Source organism: Ambystoma mexicanum, chromosome 2p, assembly GCF_040938575.1.
Source record: "Ambystoma mexicanum isolate Mex_15411 chromosome 2p, UKY_AmexF1_1, whole genome shotgun sequence".
Classification (NCBI taxonomy): domain Eukaryota; kingdom Metazoa; phylum Chordata; class Amphibia; order Caudata; family Ambystomatidae; genus Ambystoma; species Ambystoma mexicanum.
This window is the reverse complement of record NC_090923.1, coordinates 1054871253-1054893490: the sequence shown is the minus strand read 5'-3', so window position 1 is coordinate 1054893490 and position 22238 is coordinate 1054871253. Positions and strand designations below refer to the sequence as shown.

Below are 22238 nucleotides of genomic sequence, written 5' to 3'. Positions count from 1 at the left end.
TGAAGTTTGGAACATGATTAATTAAATAAAGCAACTATTCAGCTGAATAGTTGACAAACTATTCGGCATTCGGTCAAATACTAAGTATGCTATTCGGTACAGCCCTAGTTTCTTTACCTATACACTATTAGATAGGTGGTAAAACAGAGATTACAACGTGTTGGAGGTTGGAGGTATTTTTAAAACCTTGCACCTGTTTAATCTAGCTGCTAGGGAAAAGACAGGCATGTATTGGCCCGAAGACTCTGGTGAGTGCTGGAACCAACGAATGGGGGTTAGAATCAGGAAGAGAACAGTATATAAGCGGTGTGAATGGAAGAAAGAGTGTGGCTTGTAGGGGAGAGGTCAGGAGGTAGCTGTAGAGCCAGAGCAGAGTACTGGTGAGTTATTGATGGTGAGAGTGCTGGTAGTTGCATGTAGCACACAACTCTCCTCCAGATAGTATCACCTTCTCCTCCTTCTTCTCAATTCTTGCCCTCCCACCTCCAACACTCTCCCAGATGGTTAGGCCTCCACTTCCTCAAATCACCCCAGTACTCCCTCTCTCTTCTCCGCCTCTCCCCTGAACAGTCCACTTGCTTGCCACGCTCCTCCAAAGACCTTCCTCCAGCTCCTTCTCAAATGCCCTACACTGCTAGACTGAAATGTTTGCGTTCATAGGGTGATCTCTCCTCCCCTCGGTGGTGCTTGGAAACATTGGTGGCACCTGGTCTCTGTGCACTGTGAGTAGGTAATTTTCAAAGGGTCAGGTCGGCTGCACTTACAATGATGGCTCCCACAACTTTGGATTTTAGAGTTGCTCTGTACATATGTGACGTCTATTCTGCTCCCCCTTGAACCCCTGTTTTCTTTGGCTGCTCTACAGCGCGTACTCCAGGCTTCCTGGCGTGTGCATAACAAGTCAGAGTAACCCCTGGTGAGCATGTGAATGTTTCTAGAATGTATGAGTCTCGTTCATCACTGTAAAGTTATAATTCTGCAAATCCTGCGACATTCACTAGAGAGGGAGAACGCTCTTTGTTTACTTTTCTCCTCTGGCATATAACACGAGACAGTTTTCCATATAGGTTTGCATCCACAGGCCAAACAGTACATGCACATATCATACTCTTCCAGATTTGCCATTTTTGTAGTGCATTTTAGGCACCCGTCAAACAGGATTAGCATAGGCACTGAGAGAAAGCAGGTTGGCAACAGGAATTAAGCTGTATACAACGCTCTCAACACTATTTGCCTGTAAAATATAATGTATGTATGTATCCTATCTGTATTGAATCCACAGGCCGCTCAAAGGTCTCATATAACTAAGCGCATCACATGTAATAGCGCCTCGATGCCCAAGGGGTGTTTGCACGCTATATAAATTTAAATAAATAAAATCTATGACAGAAAACAGTTTTGCTATCAGAAAACCTGCAATCTGAAAAAAGGTATTGAATGGGTATCTAGGAGTAAAAAATACCAACCCTTTTTAAGACCTCCAGGAATAAGGCCAGCCAACTGCTATGTATGTTTTGTACCCTATAATGTTGTGTACCTTCACCACCTACCCTGAGGCCTACCCTGAGGCTGCCACCACCTAGGGAGGAAAAGGGGGCACCCTATTATCCACCCCTCCAGCACCAAAAGCTGCCTCCGCCACTGAACATATTCACTTTCATCTAACAAGCCTGCTGTGAGTGCTGTGTTGCCCTCACTCCTACCATTCCCTTCAACCTCTTGCCCTGACAGTTACGGTATGATATTATATGATGTGGCATTTATAACGCTCCTGTACACAAGTGTTTCTATGCGTGCAAGTGTACACAAGTGTTATCTAAGGTAGCTCACCAATGCCTGTGTTCAGGGATTTTTTTGCAGGAGTGGAACAGATGCACTCGGCTTGAGTCACAAAGATTTGTGCTGCAGCCAATCAGGAGATACCTGAAAAATATCTCAGATTTGCAGCTGCTTCTGTACACCTGATTCCCAAAGGCTAAAACTGGAGCCACTGTAGAGATGGCTGGAGCATCGCCGAGATGCCCTTGAGAAATCTGAGTGAATCACACTTGCACAAGAGCATCTGAAAGGCTCTCAATGTAGGTTCAGAGTTCCTGCTGTTTCAGGGTTTGTGAATCAAGTATAAGGTATTAATCAGGTGCAGATCTGGGATGCTCATTGGCACATGCTCATTTACTCCAGTGAAAAGCTTTGCAGCTCAGGATGAGACTGGGAACATCTTTGTTTTTCTTCAACTATTCCTGTGGATGTGTATTGGCAGTACACCCGCACCGCCCAGATACCCGCAGCCTTGATGTTTATTTTCTTAATCACTGTGTAAGCGCTGTGGACTCGTGACTTTTTCTGCCATAACTTTGTTCTTGTTGTTTTCGGCTCAGGATGTAGTCTAACTTCCCCTAAGTAGATATTGAGGGACTCCTTGTAGACTATCTCTCTAAAGGTTGTATATGATGATGAAAAATACAAATGAGACATTAAATGGATCAAGTTCAAGAAAACGCATGACACATAATCTGAAGGGGATGCTGTGAAAACTTTGTTGAGGGTCGAAACATATCTATGCATTCATTACACGCCTCACACCTGCATTTGCAAAACTTTCTTAAAACATTCGGTCTTCATTCTCTCTTTTTCTATTGGCAAAGAATGCACACTGTTTTAAAAGGTTTACCAGGAATTGAGTGTGTCTTTGGAGGTGTTTGTGGGAGGGTTTTGGGTTAGAGTGAGTAAAAGGCTCACCTTGTGGAACAAATATGTTGGCGATTATTAAGATTCCGGCTGAGATTAGGCAGATGGCCAGAGATATCCGCCGCCCAAAGCAATCCATGGCCGTGATGGAGGCCTGCTTGGCAATGATGTCAATTCCACCGAAAAAGACCTGGATCAGGAAAACGCTGATACCGAAGCCCTGCAAATCCATTGCCATGGCATAGAAGCCTAAACTGGTGGAGAACCTGTGGTAAAAGGCAGAGAAGGAAGCTTGTTGAAAATGACAGATTTGTCACGGGCACTGGTTTTACTCTGCTGGAAGCAGCAAAGTACTTGTAGATACGACTGTTCTAATACTAGACACTTCCTAACAGTGATGCATTAATGTTGGAAAGCCTAAAGAATATTTTAAAGGAACAGCAAGGAAAACCTTGTTTCTCAATGACTGTGCAGGCCCAGGGAATTAAGGGTTCAATTGGCACAGGGATGAAGCGTCTGTACCTTCAGGGAATAAGTATGTGAATACAAAGACTTTTTCCCCCTGGAATGTATTAGCTCAGAGGAATATCAGAATTTCTTACAGGCAGGTTTGGATGGATCGCATGGTGGCACAGAGCCAAAGGGCCAGTCATGCCAAAGAATGCATGAGGTCTGGGGCACAGACCGCTAAGGCTACTCACCTACATGGGTTTCTCATTGATTGCTGCCAAGATAAAGAGTGTTTTTCTCTGTAGTGGATGGCTAAGAAAATTTGCCATGGTTTCTCCAGGCTGCATGCTTTACAACTAACTTCGTTGTCATGAAACACAGTATTAGCACAATGAAAAAGGAATGGAGACAAAGACGTTCGCTGTAATAAACGTTTTCTTATAAACTAAAATAAAAACAAGTATTAGTACAATTGTTCTCATCTCTACACATTCTGAAAGGCAACGCAAAGCAGCAGCGCAACCTACCAAATGAACATGAGAGAGCAAGAAATCCTCCGCATGCCTGGTTTGCGCACTAGATCCAAAATGGTGGTAGAGGTTGTCACGTTGGATGCTTCCTTCATATGGTATTCTAAAATCTGGACAAAAAAAGAACACAGATTTAAGAGTTTTCGCATGAGAAACATACGTGACAGAGAACATGTGCTGTGATGCTGCTGGGATGTGCCTGAGGACTATTGCAGGCATGTCAATCATGCTACACTTGTTGCTGCAAGTACAGAGTTACATGAGCCACAATGCTGCTTCCACTCTACATGGGGGCTCAAAGGCGGGATTGTTCATAAAGGTGTATGGCCAAAACAATCTCGTCAGATGTTGTCCCCGACATTATTATTGGCAAATGCATGGTATTTGAGAGTACCCGTATTAGACATTCCGACCCAACAATATCACTGAACAGCGTTCCATCAGGTGTACTGACAAGAAAATCGCTCTGGGTGTTGTACAAGTCAGGCGGCCTTACATAGCATTCTCATTGATAGTTTCTTCTGAAGTTTACTGACAAATTATTCTCATCAAAATGTGTCCCCTTCAGGTGTACGAACAATGGTCCCCCCAGCAGGAATACAGAAAGAACTATGTGGGCATTGTCATAACTGGTATATTGCCATTAAATCATAATTCCGTATTGACCATTTCAGTTGTGCTAAAAGACTCTCATTGGAGTGTCTCCTGATCAGGTATACAGAAAGAACGCTCTAATTGGGCATTGTACAGAAAGTGTATGACCCAAACAACTCATTGGGTATTGTCCCAAACCAGGTAGGCTGACACAACCATCTCGCTGTAAGTTGTGGCAAGTAGGTATCTGTAGCTCAGTGATCAGGAACAGTCTTAATCCGCAGTATATGACTTTGTCACCATCTTCCTGTTTCCTATTTTTTAGCCACTTTTTATAAACTGCGTTGTTACTTCCTGTGTAGAATTGGGATTATATAATTGCTCTGATGTATTTGACACAGACTCCTAAAATTCTGTAGTAAAGCCCATGACAAGTAACACATACTCTATGGCCCTCATTATAGGTTTGCCAGTATCCCACAAGTAATTCTGGCGGGATAGCATCAAACTCTACCATATATTACGGTCAGCAGAGAGCCGGTAAGTGGGATTGCCTGAATCACTGGCACGGTTAGTAACAGTGCCAGTGATTCAGGCATTTATTTGCTGGCAGGGACCTGAACTCCTGGCAGGTCAGGCCTGCCGGGAGATATGTGGCCCCACTGGCAAACTTGAAGTGTGCTGATCCGGAATAAATGCCTGAGCTGGAATTACCAGCATTATTTCCTGCATTTATTCCGGAATGGCACCCTATGTCTGTTTGCCCTTGGTGTGCACACTAGCTCTGTAGCATTCAGTATTTGCTACCATTAATTTTGGAGCCAGTTCAAGATGTGTTTGGGAATGGTGAGGGCAGCAATAGGGCAGTACCCAGGATACCAAGGCAGAAGTACTGGTGCCAAAGGGCGTGGTGGAGGTAATGATTAGAGGACTTGCAAGCACAGATTCCTGCTGGACAGTAAACTCACTGAGTGTGCACTAACGTTTAAGAGCAACCTACTTTGCAGCAGCAGGCTGAACAAACTGATGAAAGTATTTGAAAATAACTCTATGTATTGAACAATACTTAGACTCTCTTATTTCCTGAAAGGCTTTGCACTTCGTTTTGTGCAGTACCTCCACTTTAAAGCTCTGAGCTTTGAACCATATTGACATGTGCAAGCTGAATCCTGATGTTTCTAGTCAAGCAACAATAGACACAGCCACACGCCTTAGATAACACCCCTCAACCTGTACATGAACCCCTAGCCACAACCAACATGTACCAAGTGGCCCAGCCACCTGTAAGTGACATCAGGAATCTCAGTTCGTTCACCTGGAAACAAGAATAAATTAACAAAAAACTACATGACTGCTTATTCAAAAGGTCAGGCATCGAGACACACCATGGTGCACCTCGGAACATTCCAACTTGGACATCCCACACACAAGGGATGCACAATGCAATAGACACCACAACTGACCTTCATTAAATTCAAGAACTCCAGATAGTCCTGGACCATCCCCAAAGCATAAGCACACCTGAACTATCAAAAAAAAACAATTAACAGCAATTGCAACGATATAGGGATGATCTGAAACCCACTGAATTTTACTTGGTCTCCAGAAACCTACTAAGACAGGAACTCAAATAATCAACATTCTCCACCAACGAGCCAATTCATAATCATCATCACCATACCGCTTTGCCTTTCACCCCACACCCCATACATAAAATAGCAAAGACACACCAAGTAGAGACTTGGCTGTTCATAAGGTATGGTGTGATATGTTTTTGATTTTTGAATTTTTACATGACTACATTTTTCTTGTGTAATAGCATTTGTGCTAATTGTTTTGTGATAGGGTTCCCTAACAGGATTCCCCCCCAACATATTTACAATTTGATGACAACAGGTTTGTTCTTGTGATTACTCATGTGCTTGGTAAACTGTATAGTCAATTTGTAGTCATCTAATATACTCATGCAATTCCTCTAGCAGAACGTTCCAGATCAATAGGAGATGATATATAAAACATAAACAATACACAGTAAGATCTATATATGCATATTCAGTGAATAATATGGGACATTATGGTTAAGTTATGTTTGAAAAAAGGCCTTTTTAATAAGTAATGTGCAGTACAGTAACATTATGAAAACCTCTGGAGTCATTTTACAGTATATGCTATTAAGTGCTCCGGAAAACCAACACTTGCACTTGCTTTTGCTGGTCCCCTGCATGCAATTTTCAACACCCACAAAGTGGAGTCTAATCATGAAGAGTAAATTAAGGTGAAATTGCCTTTATTCTTCACTGTTAATCTCTGCTTTGTGAGGAATAAACCTCTGACTGCAAATTATGCTTTTCAGGCAGCATTTTATAATGGATTCCCTGAAAGTAATGTGGTGAAAGTAATAGGTTAACAACCTGATTTTATGACACCCATTATTAACATTAACAGTAAAGTACCCATGACAAAACGTAATACATTATTTTTTATTATTATTCGTATATAATTGCATTAACAATTTTTACAAAAAGGTGATGTTGGTCAACTAACAAGAGACACACGAAGAGCGACAGAAGAAGACAGAAAAGTGCAGCAGTCCCACAGTTGAGAACCAAACCGCCTGGTTTCCTCCTCTTCCCTGTTAGAGTGTCTATTCCAGGTCGGGGGCCTCGTCGTCGGTCAGCGTCGGGACTTTAGAGGCAATTGCTTCTAATGCACATTCCAAAATTTTCACGGTCGCTATCGTCCATTTAGTTTTCTCCCCTGACATCAGCCTATTCCATCATGTTGTATCTTCATCTTCTAGTGTTCTAGAAAGATCTGTAGATAGGGTAGTCAGGTATTTGGCTCTTGTTTTACTTAACTCTGGGCAATATAACAGCAGATGTTTTATCGATTCAATCTCATTTATCTGTTTGCAGAGTCGGCAGGATTTCTCGTTCGTTTGTCTCCTGATCGCCTGGATTTCCCGGGTTGGTAGGAGATTGAAACGTGCCCTCATTAACATTTTTCTTAGTTGCTTATTTGGAAGTTTGCTGCTGTATCTCATTGGTTCTTTTAACTTATTGAAGTTAGGAGGCAGATCTTTAGTCAGTTTGTTCTTCTGCACTTTTTCCAACGTTTCTATCCAGTCTTGGTCTTCCAATTTTGACTTCACTCTTGTAGGGTTATTTATAAGGTCCTCTTCATTGCAGGCGATATCAGTGAGCTTTTCTCTCAGGTTGTTTGACCAATTGTTTAAAATAGCCCGGCTATGTTTTGCTACTTCATCGGCCACTATCTTGTAAATAGGCAAGCTGTCCTTAATGAGAGTGTTTCTCCAGAGTTGCATTGCATTTAATTCCACCGTGGCTTCTAGAGAGAGTAGGCCTAAGTCTCTTCTGATAAGTTCCATTGCGGTCGCGTTTGGCAGACCCAGGACCGTTTTCCATATATAGCTCTCAAGTTTCTGCCATTTGTTCTTAGGAATGCACAGGGTCGCTCCCATGCCGTATGTCAAGGGTGGCACCACCTTGCCTTTATAGAACTGAATCGTCGGGACCAGGGAGAACTTGCCATATTTTCGGTCTAACATTTTCATTTGGACCGCAAGATATTTTGTTTTTTCCCACAAGATCTTCTGCGTTGTAACTTCTTTTGCCGAATTATCGATGTGGACTCCTAAGTATTTGAAACTTTGGACCACTTCGATTTCTACATTGTCCAATGCCCACTTGTAGCCTGCAGATGTTTCCTTAGCCTTTTTTCCAAATATCAATATTTTTGTTTTAGCTTTGTTTATTTTGAGGTTGTTTTGCTCCGTATATTGTGCCAAATTGGCGAGTTGTCGTTGTAAGCCGATTTGGGTTTGATCTAATAATATTAGATCGTCTGCGTATAGTAGACGTGGTATATTGGTTTTACCCAGCTTTGGAGGAAATGCTCTTACTGCTTCATCCGAGTCTTTAATGTCACCTAAAAAAGCAATAAACAAGGCCGGGGCCAGAGGGCACCCTTGTTTTACTCCTTGTTCCACCGGTATCTCTTGCGACAGCAGGCCTTGATACATTAAAAATTAAAATAAAACAACATTAGTATCAATGCAGAGTGATGTACAATATTGGACAGTTAACAAAAAATAAATACATAGCCCTACATCTAGACCACCTACTATTTCCATTAGTACAATAGCCAGTGTTTAGCCAAATACAACTACCCCATTACCTTTTTCTAGCACACTTACATTATGGAAATGACATTTCATTATGGAAATTACGCTTATGGTTGTGGGAATTCTTTGAAAGCCCAGAAACAGATAAAGTTAAAATTGTTTCCAAAGTAATTTCTACACTTTGTAAACTACACATTACAGAGCCAATTCCAAAAATTATAACACAGGGAATACAGATATTATGCCACACATGAAAAATAAGCACCAAAGTATATATTTACAGAATGTACAAAAGTATAAAACAAACCATAGCACAAAAAGTGCAGAGAGTCTAACAATACAAATGACCCCGGGAAAAATGACAAAAATGTAGTAAATTGGTGACCATGAAAATGTGCCAACAACTTGCCAATAAAAACACTGGGAGTATACCTGGAAGCAGACCTATCCATGTCTAGACACATTAATGCCCTAGCATCATCCACCGCCTACAGAGCCAGACTTGTCTCTCTGAGTAGACAGTTTCTCTCAGGGAGCAACTGTCTCACACTCGCATGTGCACTGACCCTCTCGAAACTTGACTATTGCAACATACTACTCATGGGTACCTCAACCGCCAACATGTCCAAACTCCAACTAGTCAAAAATAAAGCACTACGCTCTGCCCTCGGCCTGAAATGCTCTCAGCACATCTCAGCCAACAGATGCAATTCCCACAGGCTCCCCATCAAATCCAGAGTGGAATTCAAAACCTTGTCCATTGCCCACCACTATGTTTACAATGAAACACCCCACAACAATTGCATTACCCAAATTGCCCATGGGCATGCACTTAGATCTAGCATCACACTGCGCACCCCACGGTACAAGAGCAAAAGAGCAGGTGGAGTCAGTTACTGCATCACGGCAAGCGCACTTTGAAACTCACTGTCGCCCTCATCAAAAACAAGCAATCATTCCCCACTTTCAAAAAACTAGCTAAGACTTGTTTGTGAGTAACTGCTGTCCTCAGTCTCTTACCCAGGTGACCACCATGTATTTAGTTCTTCTCACCTTTGTATTGTACCAATGCCGTGATACCTCTGGGTCTGGGTGTCCCAAAAATGTAACAATAAAAACACCTTGTTTTATTTTGCACAGCCCTTCGTGACGAAAAAGAACTTGACTTTTGTAAACATATGATGGAAAGGCCAACAATATGCGTCGAAGGCAGGTGGCAGTTAATGTTTGATGAAACTGATCGCAAACTAACCATTGCATAAACTTTTTTTTTTTAGAAGCAATGGTTATACGTTTAGAAAAGCAAGACAATGTGGGATGAGACATTATTAATTGGTTTTATACTTATCATCGTTTTTATTTTCCCACTGTTACCTAGATTCAATGTTCAAGTGTGTATGGGTGACATCTTGTGTTTGAATCTGTTCTATCCAACATTGATTTGAAATTTCTTCTTTTTAAAGGTTTGTAAAAACAAATAAAAAATTTAAAAATAAATAAATAAACTCAACCAATACGTAAAAAGGATGTACAGTTAACATCAGTGGTGTTTTGCAAACTTACCTTTTTGTTACTACAAACAATTTTATGTTATTTATTTTTACAAACGTGTATTTCATCATCATAAAAATATAATAGGTTTACATGTCTGTTTAATTGTCATAATTGTTACTAATCTAATTTTACATGTTTATTGAAAAAGTATTTAACTACATTGTTAAAAATAAGTCCAGCTTGTGTTATTACCTAGTTACTTCTTCTAGAAAAAACAGTTGAAAAGCATGTTAATGTGAAAATTGAACACGTCCAACACCTAAATTCAAATAAACAACATACAAATGCATGCATACATTATACACATACTAATTACTTTTTTAATAACTTAACAAAATATGAAAAAATAAGTGATGTATAATGTACAGTAGTACATATGCATGAACAACACAGTTTTGAATGTATGTAATTTGAAATTAAATATTGAACAACTGTGATGAATCCAAAAATATCTGTACTTGTTTATAGAGAATAATTTGAAACATAAAGTCATAAGCTTAACATCTGTACATTATACCCACATAATCGCTCCACAACCCCCAGAAATACAGTTAGCTATAAAGTGTAATTGTATAATACTCTGTACGTTCCATAAGTTACACATGTAATATTTTATGTATCAAACATGCATACACACAAGACCTATACAATGTCCACTTACCACAAATTAATGTAATGTAGGCAAACAACAGTGTATCCGCACATAAAATAAAATATACAAACTTTCATCACTCTAATAAAAAATATGAAATATAAAAATGGCTTCAAACTGGTAAAAAATGTAACTGTAAAAAATCAGATGTACGCATGCATATGTTGTAAAATTTACAAAACAATATCAAATATACAATTGTAGCATTGTAAAGGTTTGAAAAGGAAAATGCATAACAGTTAACATTCACCATGATTGTCACCTAGAAACATGCATTGGAATGTGGGAAATTAACGTAACATCATTAACGTATGTAAAATTGTTCAAAGTAAATGTACATTATTTGTATTTACCACACAACATCGTTTTTTCAAATATTGATATGTATTCCTATACAAAATCATTTCTCTTCAAACATAACTATTACCATCAGATCTACTAACACAAGTACATAAAATGTACTTTAAGACACGCCAATTAGAACAATTGAAAAGTATAATTTAAATGAGATTTGACTAATATTTGACTAGTTTACGAATGTACTTTAGCAGCACTATATAATAACTCCCCAAGTAACAAAATGACTATGATTATTAAATGGTATAGTTATGTATTACTAATTCACATATTCCCAAATAAATATATCTGTTGTCCTGTATCAGTACATGTTTACATATATTTGTATTATAAATACATGTTCATGTATTATGTCTTATGCAAATGTATCAATAAAAATGCACATGTATTGTACAAACTATGATAAAATGATAAAACAACTAGTGAGTGAATATTGAAAGGAACATCTTTAAACTCATACATATAAAACATTATGGGGGTAATTCATATAATTCGGCACACAAGTGGCGCACGTGGCTGGTGCACAGTGTGCGTGTGTGGCAGTCTGCACCAGCCGCGTGCGCCAAAAACCATTTCAGCACACAGCGTATACATGGATTTTAACATCCAAAACCAGACGTGGCGCAGAGTGCCGCGGCGACCCTGCAGCAGTGCCAGTTACGCCCCCAAACCCGCCCCGTGCGCCATGAACAGTGCACAAATCCAGTACATGGCGCAAAGGCCAGTAGACCAGCATACAGCCCCCAACCACGTAAACGCGTGGCAAACTCCCCGCGCACCCCTCAGAGTACACGTACCCCACTTGCGCTAGTGAAATCACGAGTAAAACTCCCTGCGCACTCCTCAGAATACAAGTACCCCTCTCGCATGAGCGAAAACGTGTGTAAAACTCCACCTTGTGGTGTGGGCAGCCAGTGGGGCATGCACTGGGGTGATGGGCGATTTCGCTGGTCGAGCGGGGTACATTTATTCCTAGGGGTGTGCGGGGAGTTTCACACGCGATACCGCTGGTCGAGCGGGGTACGTGTATTCTGAGGGGCGCGCAGTAATGATTGCCAACACCTGGTGTAGGCAGCGTGACTGCGTGGCCTGTGAGACCCCCCCACTGTGGCGGTTGTCCACTAAAATGAGCCAGTGGCCAAAAATGCAGTACATTGAGAACCTTCTCCAAGGGGCTCAATGCTTGGGAGCACAGGGTGGGTGATGTGAGTTCACCCTCCCACTCCCTGACCAGCTCTAGGATGATATGAAGTGGAAACATATACCTACCGTAGACCGGTCATCTGGCATCCCAAAAAGGCGCGTTCTGGGCAAAAAAATGCAGGGCCTGGCTATTCTCCTCCTCCTGCGGAGTCCCACAATCACTGCTGCGAGGAACGGGACATTCATTGTTGCTGTATATGCTTGTTTGTTGTTTGCCTGCACTTTTATACTGCGCGAGGGCGCTTCCGCCTGCTTTCGTGTGGCGAACGTAATTGTGCATGTGTTTTGACGTGCGCGGGTTTTCCCTATTTGATTCCATGAATACGTGTAGGTCGCGTGCGTGTGGGCGTTCCGTGTAGTTCCCAGTGGTACTTCCCCTGTTACGTCCCTATTTTCACACGTTGTTCCCCATTCTGCGTGTTCCACCCCTTGCTCCGCCCCCTTTTTGATGTGTGCGCTGACGTTGTGCGCTTTCGCTGTGCACGTCGCGCACGGCGTTCGGGATGTGGAAATAACAGGTGCGCGGGTGTGCGCCATGTGCGGTTTTGGCGCACATCTTGGAAATTTATACACGCTGGTCCTTCCATGAATCGCACGCGTGCGCTGGATTTTTCACGCTTGCGTCTGCTTGCGCCACTGATTTCGGTGCACATTTATTCCATGAATTACCCCCTAAATATGATATGTTATGCATTAAAAATACGTTTAATGGGGAATTGTACAATCTAAAAATACACAATATCACATATACAATGTGTGTAAAGTTTAAAGTATAAAAGATGCACCTTACTCACAAACAAGAAATATAAATCTAATCATCAGGAAATATTATTAAAGTACATACACACAATATTTCTACAAATTCAAAATCAAGTACATACAAATGTATTAATATACTTATAAAGGTATATGAATATATCAAAATGAAAACAAAGAGACAAAAAACTTTAAATATAAACAAATGTATAACTTTAACTCTGACATTTAGCATGGCATGTGAACATGTATTATAATATGTTACCAATGTAGACTAAGAGAATTCCCAAGTAACCACATTACAACATTAAATACATTGCCAGCATGATTTACAGCAATAAAAATGCATTCAACCTATCACAGAAAGTATTTTCCTTACACTGTAATAACAAATACATGTATTGCCTACAGGACAGTGCTTTCACTTACTGTTATAACATGCTTGTCATGTTTAACATTTACCAATCCTTTAATCATTTAAAATAACCTAGTAAAAAGGATGACAATGATTGGCTAACTACATGTATTTTCACTTTAGCATATTACATTGTGTAATATTGTAAACAAATGTCAAAAGGAAAGTGAGATAAAAACGCACTTGAAAGAAACATTATCATTGTTTAAAAACATAGAAAATATATTTAATACCCTACACATTGCATTTCTTTCCTTCTTTCTATGACAGTCTTGGCCCAGTAAAGGAATTCTGATACAGCAATGAACACTTTTCAACAAAAGTGGATAATTTCATCCAATATTCAATTTAGTAAACCTAGTATTTTAAATGGTATGATGTATTTCATATTGCAAATAGATCATGTGCATAAAGTTAAATTAATCTTTGTAGTATTACTTTTATATGTTGTACATCGACATTAATGTCAATAAATGACTGTTACGGTTAAGTACACACTTAAAAAATTGTATCATATAATGAATAATATTGACTCGATATAATTAAAATATTCTGTATGTGAAGTAACAACAGCATTACCCTTAAACATATATGGGTCTGATTTACTAACTATGACCCTTTTGTGTGCAAGTTATGTGAAAAGCCATTTAGTTGTATGTGAAGTGTAAATTCAGTATAAGATGGGCATATTTATTAAGTCAGCCAAGGGAATTTAGCGGATCTCACACCATGCCCAAAATCAGACAGAAGTAAAGCCTATTTCAGTAAGAAAAAGCATGTACGACCAAAAATACCCCATATAACTCCAGTTGGCGGAACTCACGCCAGCGTAAGTGAACATGCCACAGAAAAATAAAATCAAATATCCAGAATATGTGCACATACCACCCGCAAATGTTTTACTCGTTCAAGCACGCACTTTCTCCAAAATTCCCTGACGTCACTGCACCAATCAACAAATTTACCTGCATCATGCGCCATACTTACACCATCAACTGCATGGTTTAACTTACAACACTCCACACACACTTCCCAACATCCGTTTTCGCTTAGTAAATACGTCCAAACTGACATCCTTTGGGCATCACACTCACCAAGATACAGAACCCCCAGTATGCCCAGCAGAACAAAGACACACCCACAGACACCTTTCCAAATGCATGGGCACTCCCACTGACACCCTCCTAAATGCATGGGCACTCCCACTGACACCTCTCTAGTGGATGGACTCGCCCACCGACACAACCACCAAAAACGTAGGCACAAACGTCTGTGGTAAGCACATCACCCTTGCACACTCACCCACATCCATGGCCCAGACACCCATACAGTACATGAACAAGCAATACAACTGGCTGAAGGGGAATGCAACATGGAAGCACCCATACCCAGTACACCACAGTGGATGACTGCATGGAGGACATGACATAGCGCAAACACCACACACACAGACCTGGATGCACATGTCCACAGAACACACACACGTCGGCAAACCACACAGTAGATGACACCACCACTGGCACATGCATCCCAGACCTTCCAAAAAACAAACACACACCTCAGGGACATGGAAGCCTCACCTACAAGCAAAGTCAGCATACCACCATGCCACATGTGCCATCTGTGCATTGCCAACAAGCAACGCATTCCACACCTCATGGATACAGGGGACACAACTACTAGATGCAGTGCAACATCACCCACATGCATAGCCATGCAAACAATGATGTGGCTGCCACCATACTGATGCACACAAACACCTGACACACCCTCACCAAGCACATACATGCAACTCTCTATGCCAGTCACAGCTGGAAGACATCTACGTGGGTCATACATACATGGGCAACAACAGTGGAGGACAGTACAATGGGAAGCTGCGTGAGGGTCACATGCATGCCAATATAAAGCAACATGTGGCCACAGTAATGTCCGTCATGTGCACACATTCATTTAATGAAAGGGAGTGACATGTCTCTTATTCTTTAAACTTTGCAGCTGTGATGACAGAGGAAGGGGCCCCTGCATAATGCTCCAAAAACACTGGTGAGGGAGAAGAAGATCTTGCTGACCTGAGCGAACCCACCCCGGAGGACCAAGAGGAGGAGGACTGGGGACGACTAGCAGCATCACACAGGTGCATGGGTCTTCAAGTTGTTAAACCTGCAGAGGTGGTGATGCCCGAGGTGTTGGCAGAGGACAGCATACCCCTCACACAGGTGGAGTATGATGAGCAGGACAGCAGCAGTAGAAACACCCCGCACATCACCTCCCCCAACATCACTCCCAACAAGGTGCCTTGCCTATGAGGCACCCAAGAAGCTGCGTATGAGCCTCTGCATCCCTCTGAGCCCACCATCAGGCTGCATCACCACCGCAGCCTATGGGGCCATCAAGGTTGTAGCAACCTGAGTGGTTGCACGATTTCCTGCAGCAGCAGCAGCGGCTCATGATCGACACTGTGGCCGAGGTCGAGCACAGAATAACACGGGAGCTCACCGGCGTATCCAGCTTCCTTGATTCCATCAATAAGAGAGGCAAAGAGATTAAACAGGAACATCTCCGGACTGAGCACATCCTTGGACACCACAACTGAGGCATGCCTGGGAGTGTCGGGGAGGTTCGACTAAATGCTGACAATGTCCGACGCACCCATGAGGAGAACCGAGATGGTGGATAGGGCTGTGCAGGCAACCGACACTCTGCCTTGTGTGCCGGAAACTGCACGTAGGCCCACCACTCGCCAGAGTGCCACACAGCCTGGAGGCAGTCAAGCCATTGGGAAGGAGGACAACTTGGCCTCCCTAGCATCCCAGACTGAGTCAAAGAACAAAAGGAGATGTGGGAGGCACATGAAGCAGCCCCTTACTCCCACTTCAGACTCACCTCATCCTCCACCCCCTGACCCCTATTCCCACTGCCCCCTGCCATACTTGCCACCAAATCCTGAGCACCCCCTACCATGGCACCATCACAAATACCCCAGCAAAATCCCCATGTACAGAACCAGACACATGCACCCAACAAATGTATGTACCCTACTCAATAACGCACTTATTCACTACCCACTTGTCTGTCATGACTTTAGTGTAAAGGTGTGAAAAGAGGAGACCAACCCACAGGTGACATTGTTGTAGTTATAGACTTTTATTGGGGTCAAAATAAAAGAGGAACACCCTAACTGTACCTATTAAGGACTCAATCAGGATGCCCATCTAAATCAAATAGCCCATCGTCCTGTGTCAAAACCTATTTCCATCCCTTACACTTTTAACTAACTAATGAAAAACAATGATCTTATTAGTCCAGATGCTTTGTGTTCACCTCCTGGTGATGAGACTTGTTCTCCAGATTGCATAAAAAAAAGTTCTAACACTCTCTTGGAGGATTTCTCCATAAATGGGAGGAACAGAAAATAAAATCTCATCAAATTGCTTACTCTATTCACAGTACCAGGCGGGTGGCTACCTCCCCTCTGGCTCTTCTTGCACTCACTGTAAGAACTCAGCAAGTGATGTGGGAATATCTCCCTTCCCCGGGTACCTTTGAGGCAGTTCAACCAATGGCGGGGGAATCTCTCTCTTTCCCTGGTCTTTCTCAAACTTTCAAGCAGTTCAACAAATGGTGGGGAACTCTCTCCCTTCCCCTGACCTTGGTCAGACCTTTTTTGGGATGCCAGAGGAAATGATTCCTTCACCTCTGGCTCCTATGCATCTTCTTGTATCCCCCATGGGAATTTCTCTCTTCCCCTGGTTTTGAAAGGTAGACCTGGTTCACTATATGGCAGGTACTATGATTGTTCATATTATGGCTTTTTTAGCTAGCATAGCAGACCTGGTTCACTATCCTGCCAGACACTGCTATTGTTTTAATGCGGTTGTAATAACATTTCTATATTTGGGGTTCCCGGACCCTTGTTTCATCTGTAATTATTTCTTCATACTGTTTCTTGTACATAGGGTCCCACACATCTACTTTACATGCAGTTGTTCCTTAAAAGTCTCGCTCACAGGCTTTCCTCCCAGCCTTGAACTCTTGGGTACCTTTACCCTTCCAACCAGCTAGCTCTGGCAATCCCCTACCTTCAGGGAACTTCCATGCGGGCTTTGGCTGGCTCCAGGAGTCGATCTCTTCCACCCTGTGGTCTCTGCGTCATCTGCCCCAGCCACCGGGTATCAGTAGCTGCTGCTTGTTGCTACTTTGCCGTTGCACGCGGTGCAATCCCTTCTCTTAGTCAGACTTCTGCGGTCCGCTTCCAGCAGGGCAAAGGATCCTTCTTCCTTCAACCTTTTTTGGAGGCTCAGCTTCTTACCTCATGTCTCGGGTCCTCCGGTCTCCCTTCTCTGCTCTGCAAAACCTGTTTGCAGCTCCTCAGTGGAAGGCTGAAAAAAACGTCAGTGCTTCTTCCCTTTTTATGTATTGCAGTTTACTGATTGTCCATATTGACTAGACTACTGAAGTTGGTTGGTTGGAGTAACTGATGTTATTCCTCTCAACTGGGTTTCTTGGAATCTTCTTCGTCTCGGTACTTTTGCAGGATTCCTACAGGGAGTCCTTACCCTTCCTCGTCTCATTACTTGGAAGATGTTTGAATGCTCTACCTTACATAGGTACATGGAAGAGTGTGGAAGGCTATTGGATTTTCGGAGTATACCGCATTGTTCCCTGATAATCGTCCCTGGTCCCACAGGGGGAATTCCCTCCCATGAGATCCACCCCCAAAGTACCACCCTCAGTGGGACTATCAGGTTGGAACCTCACCTCTGTGGTCTCATGGGACGGGGTTCCACCTAGGGAAGCAGAGATGACATCTTGGGATTCATCACAAGAGACATGGGCTGCACACATGTGGAGGGAAGTTGGGACTGTGTGAGTGGAGGCCAGGGGAGAGACACACCATACACAATTTAAACATCCACTGCACATATGGCATCACCACACACACCAACCACTACATAGGCAAAGGACCACATATCACCAGCAGTTTGCATGCTTCCATCCAACACATCAATGCATTATTCCAGTAACATCCTAACTGAGCGGTATTGCAATCACATCCCACATGTGCCACACATAACCTGTACCCGACTATGATGTGTGTGCAGACATAGGGATGTTGGTCATGCTGTGCAAAATACATAGCAGTGAAGTCACACATGCATGCACATACAGAGCCCGAAGCTGCATAAATCAGCCACTCAGACATCCAGCAGGCCAGGCCTAAGCAAACCATCCAACATCAGATCACACTCAATGGAAAGCCAGGTATCCGTACATACATCCCCCAGTCTGCGTGACATAGCTATCATGTACATGACATACGCAGATGGATGTTTCGCCAATCACGCCAGGCGTATCCACTAGTGTACAAAGTCTGCTGCACAACACTCATCATGGACAAGAGACACTTGATGGCACGAGTCGCAGGTGCCCATAGCGCATGCAGAAATCTCCATGATGCAGCGCATCACACAGGTGAACCTGCATGTACACAGCATTGTATAACTCACTGGGTGGAGAAAGCAGTCCCTGGCATGTTCTCAGGTCACCCAGCTCATGGCACTGACCTGCCTTCCTAATATGTACAACACCAGCCACCAGACATGTGAATGCGTGGTCACATACCCTTGCACATGTGTGCATGTGTCCATGCCACCGTCCTGAATCAGTGAGTCAAGGCTCAGGTCATAACATCCGGCTCTGCCTGGCGCCATGGCAGGAGTGAGTGTGCTTAGTAACCATGGCCCTACTACGTCACATAAACATGGATGCAGGGATGCAACAGACCCACTGGATGGACCTTTCAGTGTGTGCGGGAGGGTCACCAGAAGCAGGGGCTGGCTGCCCATTGTGGTGAATGCAGACACCTCAACCACCAGAGGTGCCCTGAATGTGGGGGCACCACAGTCAGCAGCACACAGCCAGTCCCACCAGCACGAGTGTGCCCTGACGGGCACAGTATCCACACTGCCCCTGTCAGGGACATTGTGGCCACTCCTGCACATGACCACCACCGGGTCCTGAGGAGGAGGATGGGCAGAATAGGGGTCTCATCCCACATGGCACCCATGGAGCACCCCAGTGTGGAGTGCGCACCTGCCGCACTGCTAGCCATGACTGTGCCACCTACGCCAAGCCCCCACACACAGGGGATGATCCCTTCTCTCCAGCTCCTGTGTTGCGAAACTGCAAATTCAGCCAACAGGAGTTGCAGGGACTGGGGGCAGAAGTACACAGCAGGTATGGACACCACACCGGTCGCAGCTTGCTGCACACCAAGGTGACAGCATGGGGCAAGTCTTGGGCAAAGATTGCCCAGAGGACTACCAGAGGCTCTCATGCCCCAACAGGCCCCAGCACATGCCTAGTAGGTGTTCCCCCGCCTTATCCGCCACTACGGTCTGTCAATGATTATCGTCACATGCCCTTCGTTCTCTGGGTGTTTGTGCCACATGCATATCTACATGATATGCCATGCTGGAAAGCGTAGTCTTCCTATCCGCATGTGCCAAAGTGTCTGGTGTCTGTTACCTCTGTAGTTTCCATGTGTGTGCCACATGCCAGTGCTGTATGTGCCTTGGTGTGTGCATGGCCTCATGTGGCCCAGGATGCTGCCTGTGGAACAGAGCTTTGACCCGCACACAGGACGCACATGAGGAGGAGTATGGAGGTGAAGGAGATATCAGGGGTGCAGCCCAGGTGTGGCATGATGAAGCACAGGAGTGGCAGCAGGCAGGGTATGCAGAGACATATAGCCCCCTAGGGGCTACGATAGCTTCATCTACTGCAGAGCATGTGCCTCCTACTGCTCTACCTGTTGCCCCAACCCTTGTCCATGTGAACCCCACCCAGCTGCATGAGGCCAGCTCCCCTACCTGGACTGCCGCACACCCTTGTTCCCCTGTGACCCTTGCCCCCCTTTTGGAACGCAGGCCAGCACGAGGGCGCAGGGAATGTACCCCTCCTGCCACCTCGAATGGAGCATGTCCGTGTCCTGTGACACCTACAGAAGTGTGACCCACAGTGCCCATAGTGCCAGTAGGACATTAGTGCTGGCTGCAGCTCGGCCACCTATGGAGGACGCTGTCTCCACCCCAACAACCGCTGCAACTGCATCTTCAGGGGACCAGATAAAAGTCACTGTTGCTCATCTTACCACACCTGGAGGTGCCAGTGCCGACATCTGCCAACGGTTGCTTAGGGTTCCTGCATGAGGTGTCAAGGGAGGTGAGGGAATCGAGGAAGAGACAATTGCAGGATCAGGGGGCTCTGATGGAGGATGCTGCAGGGCTGAGGGCCGAATTCCGGGCAGACAGAGAGAAATTGAAGATGATGAAGGATGCTGTCTGTGTCTCGGCCACTCTGACTCCTCCTATGGCCAGGGGTGTCCCGCGGGGATGCACAGTGGACACATCCTTCTCCTTTTCCTCCGTCTAGCTAAGCCAGTGGCCCTGCATGGCAAGATGAAGTAAGATGAGGTAATGGTTGTGGGGGACAGTGATTCAGGGGGGTCAGAGGGAAAACTCTGATTGGATTTGCTTTTGCCTATTGTGTCCATCCCAGCTCACTCTCCCTGCACAGTGTGCCTTGTATATTGTGTACTTCACTTCACGTTTCTGTTACCCACTTGTTCCACTAATTCCCTCTGTGCACTTCATCTTCGCTGTGTATGTTTCATTCAACTGAACTCACCCTTAAATGCATATATTGTCTATACAACTTTGTGTGTACCCTTATTACCATTGTGGTCAACACTGTGCTGTGCCATTCAATACACGTAATCTTTTGCCATCCTCGACTCGTGTCCATTTTCTCATGTATGTACTTTGTGCCTATGCAGGTTGTGGTGTGTAGGACGATGTCAGGCCTGACCCTGCACATGGTTATAGCGGGTGTGGTCTTTGCCATGGCATTGTAAGGCATTCACATGGGTACAATGTATGCTCATTTCCTCACGTGTGCACATTAACATGGCTCGTCTTTCTGGCTGTGTCATGATGCACATGGGAATCCACGCACATCAGACGAGTAGTCCTGTGACAGTGGCAGTGTGTTGACTTCTTCAATGATGTGTATGTCAGGCCAATCAGCTGCTGGGAATGTGATTTGCAGGCATGGAGGTGTTCTGCTCATGATTGGGTCTATACATAAGGTCCACATCATCTTGCTTCGCATCCACGCATGGGCGAAACAGTGTGTGCTTCAATGGCAGGTTCCCATGTAGCTGGGTAATGCACATGGTATTCCAATAGGGTGGTCGAAGGGTGTGTGGGCAGTAGGTTGTTAAGTGCCATGGATTCCTGTGCGCATCTGCCATGGCTTGCCTACACTCTGGGATACTGGGAGAACACATTGATCTTGAATTTGCCTGCTATGTCGATACGGTGAATGGGCCCTTGTTTATGGCAACCTTCTTGGTTGTGGGTTGAAGGGCCCTTCTGCAACACTGAAGGACACACTGTTTGTTGCGGCCCAACTCAACTGATTAGTGGGAGTTGTGCTCGAGGGCTTGCTAATATTTGTGTAGGGGTCATTAGTCCTTTGCCAGATGACTATCATTATGGGAGCCCTTTCCCTCCTGCTACTATTTTGCACAGAGGGAGACTGTAAAGGGTGTACCATGGACATCTAGCATACACTTAGATTACAGGTGGGTATGTTGTGAGTATGGGTGTACCCGTGTGTCCCACAGTGACAAACTGTGTGCATCGTGAGCCCTTGCATGAATATATTCCAGTATGTGTTACAGGGCCAGTGGCGAATCACTGCAGAGGGCAGGGATTTTGTCACTAGACTTTCCATCTGGGCCTCTGCATCTGATGTAAGCACACTTCTTTACTTGCATGGCTCCATGCATGTCTGTTACAGCTGGCTGTGGGTAGGGATGGGGTCTGA

The 22238-nt window shown here is 44.1% G+C and overlaps 1 protein-coding gene across 2 annotated transcripts in view; it reads right to left on the bottom strand.

Annotated features, from left to right (window-relative positions):
* Window positions 1-22238, bottom strand: part of LOC138567098 (solute carrier family 22 member 20-like) — a 376503-nt gene that overhangs the window by 38912 nt on the left and 315353 nt on the right. For both annotated transcript variants that reach the window (XM_069644968.1, XM_069644969.1), the window contains 2 exons: window positions 3666-3778; window positions 2740-2954 (listed from right to left, as the gene is read on the bottom strand). In XM_069644968.1, coding sequence (XP_069501069.1) covers window positions 2740-2954; window positions 3666-3778 — 328 coding nt within the window. The remainder of the gene's footprint in view (window positions 1-2739; window positions 2955-3665; window positions 3779-22238) is intronic.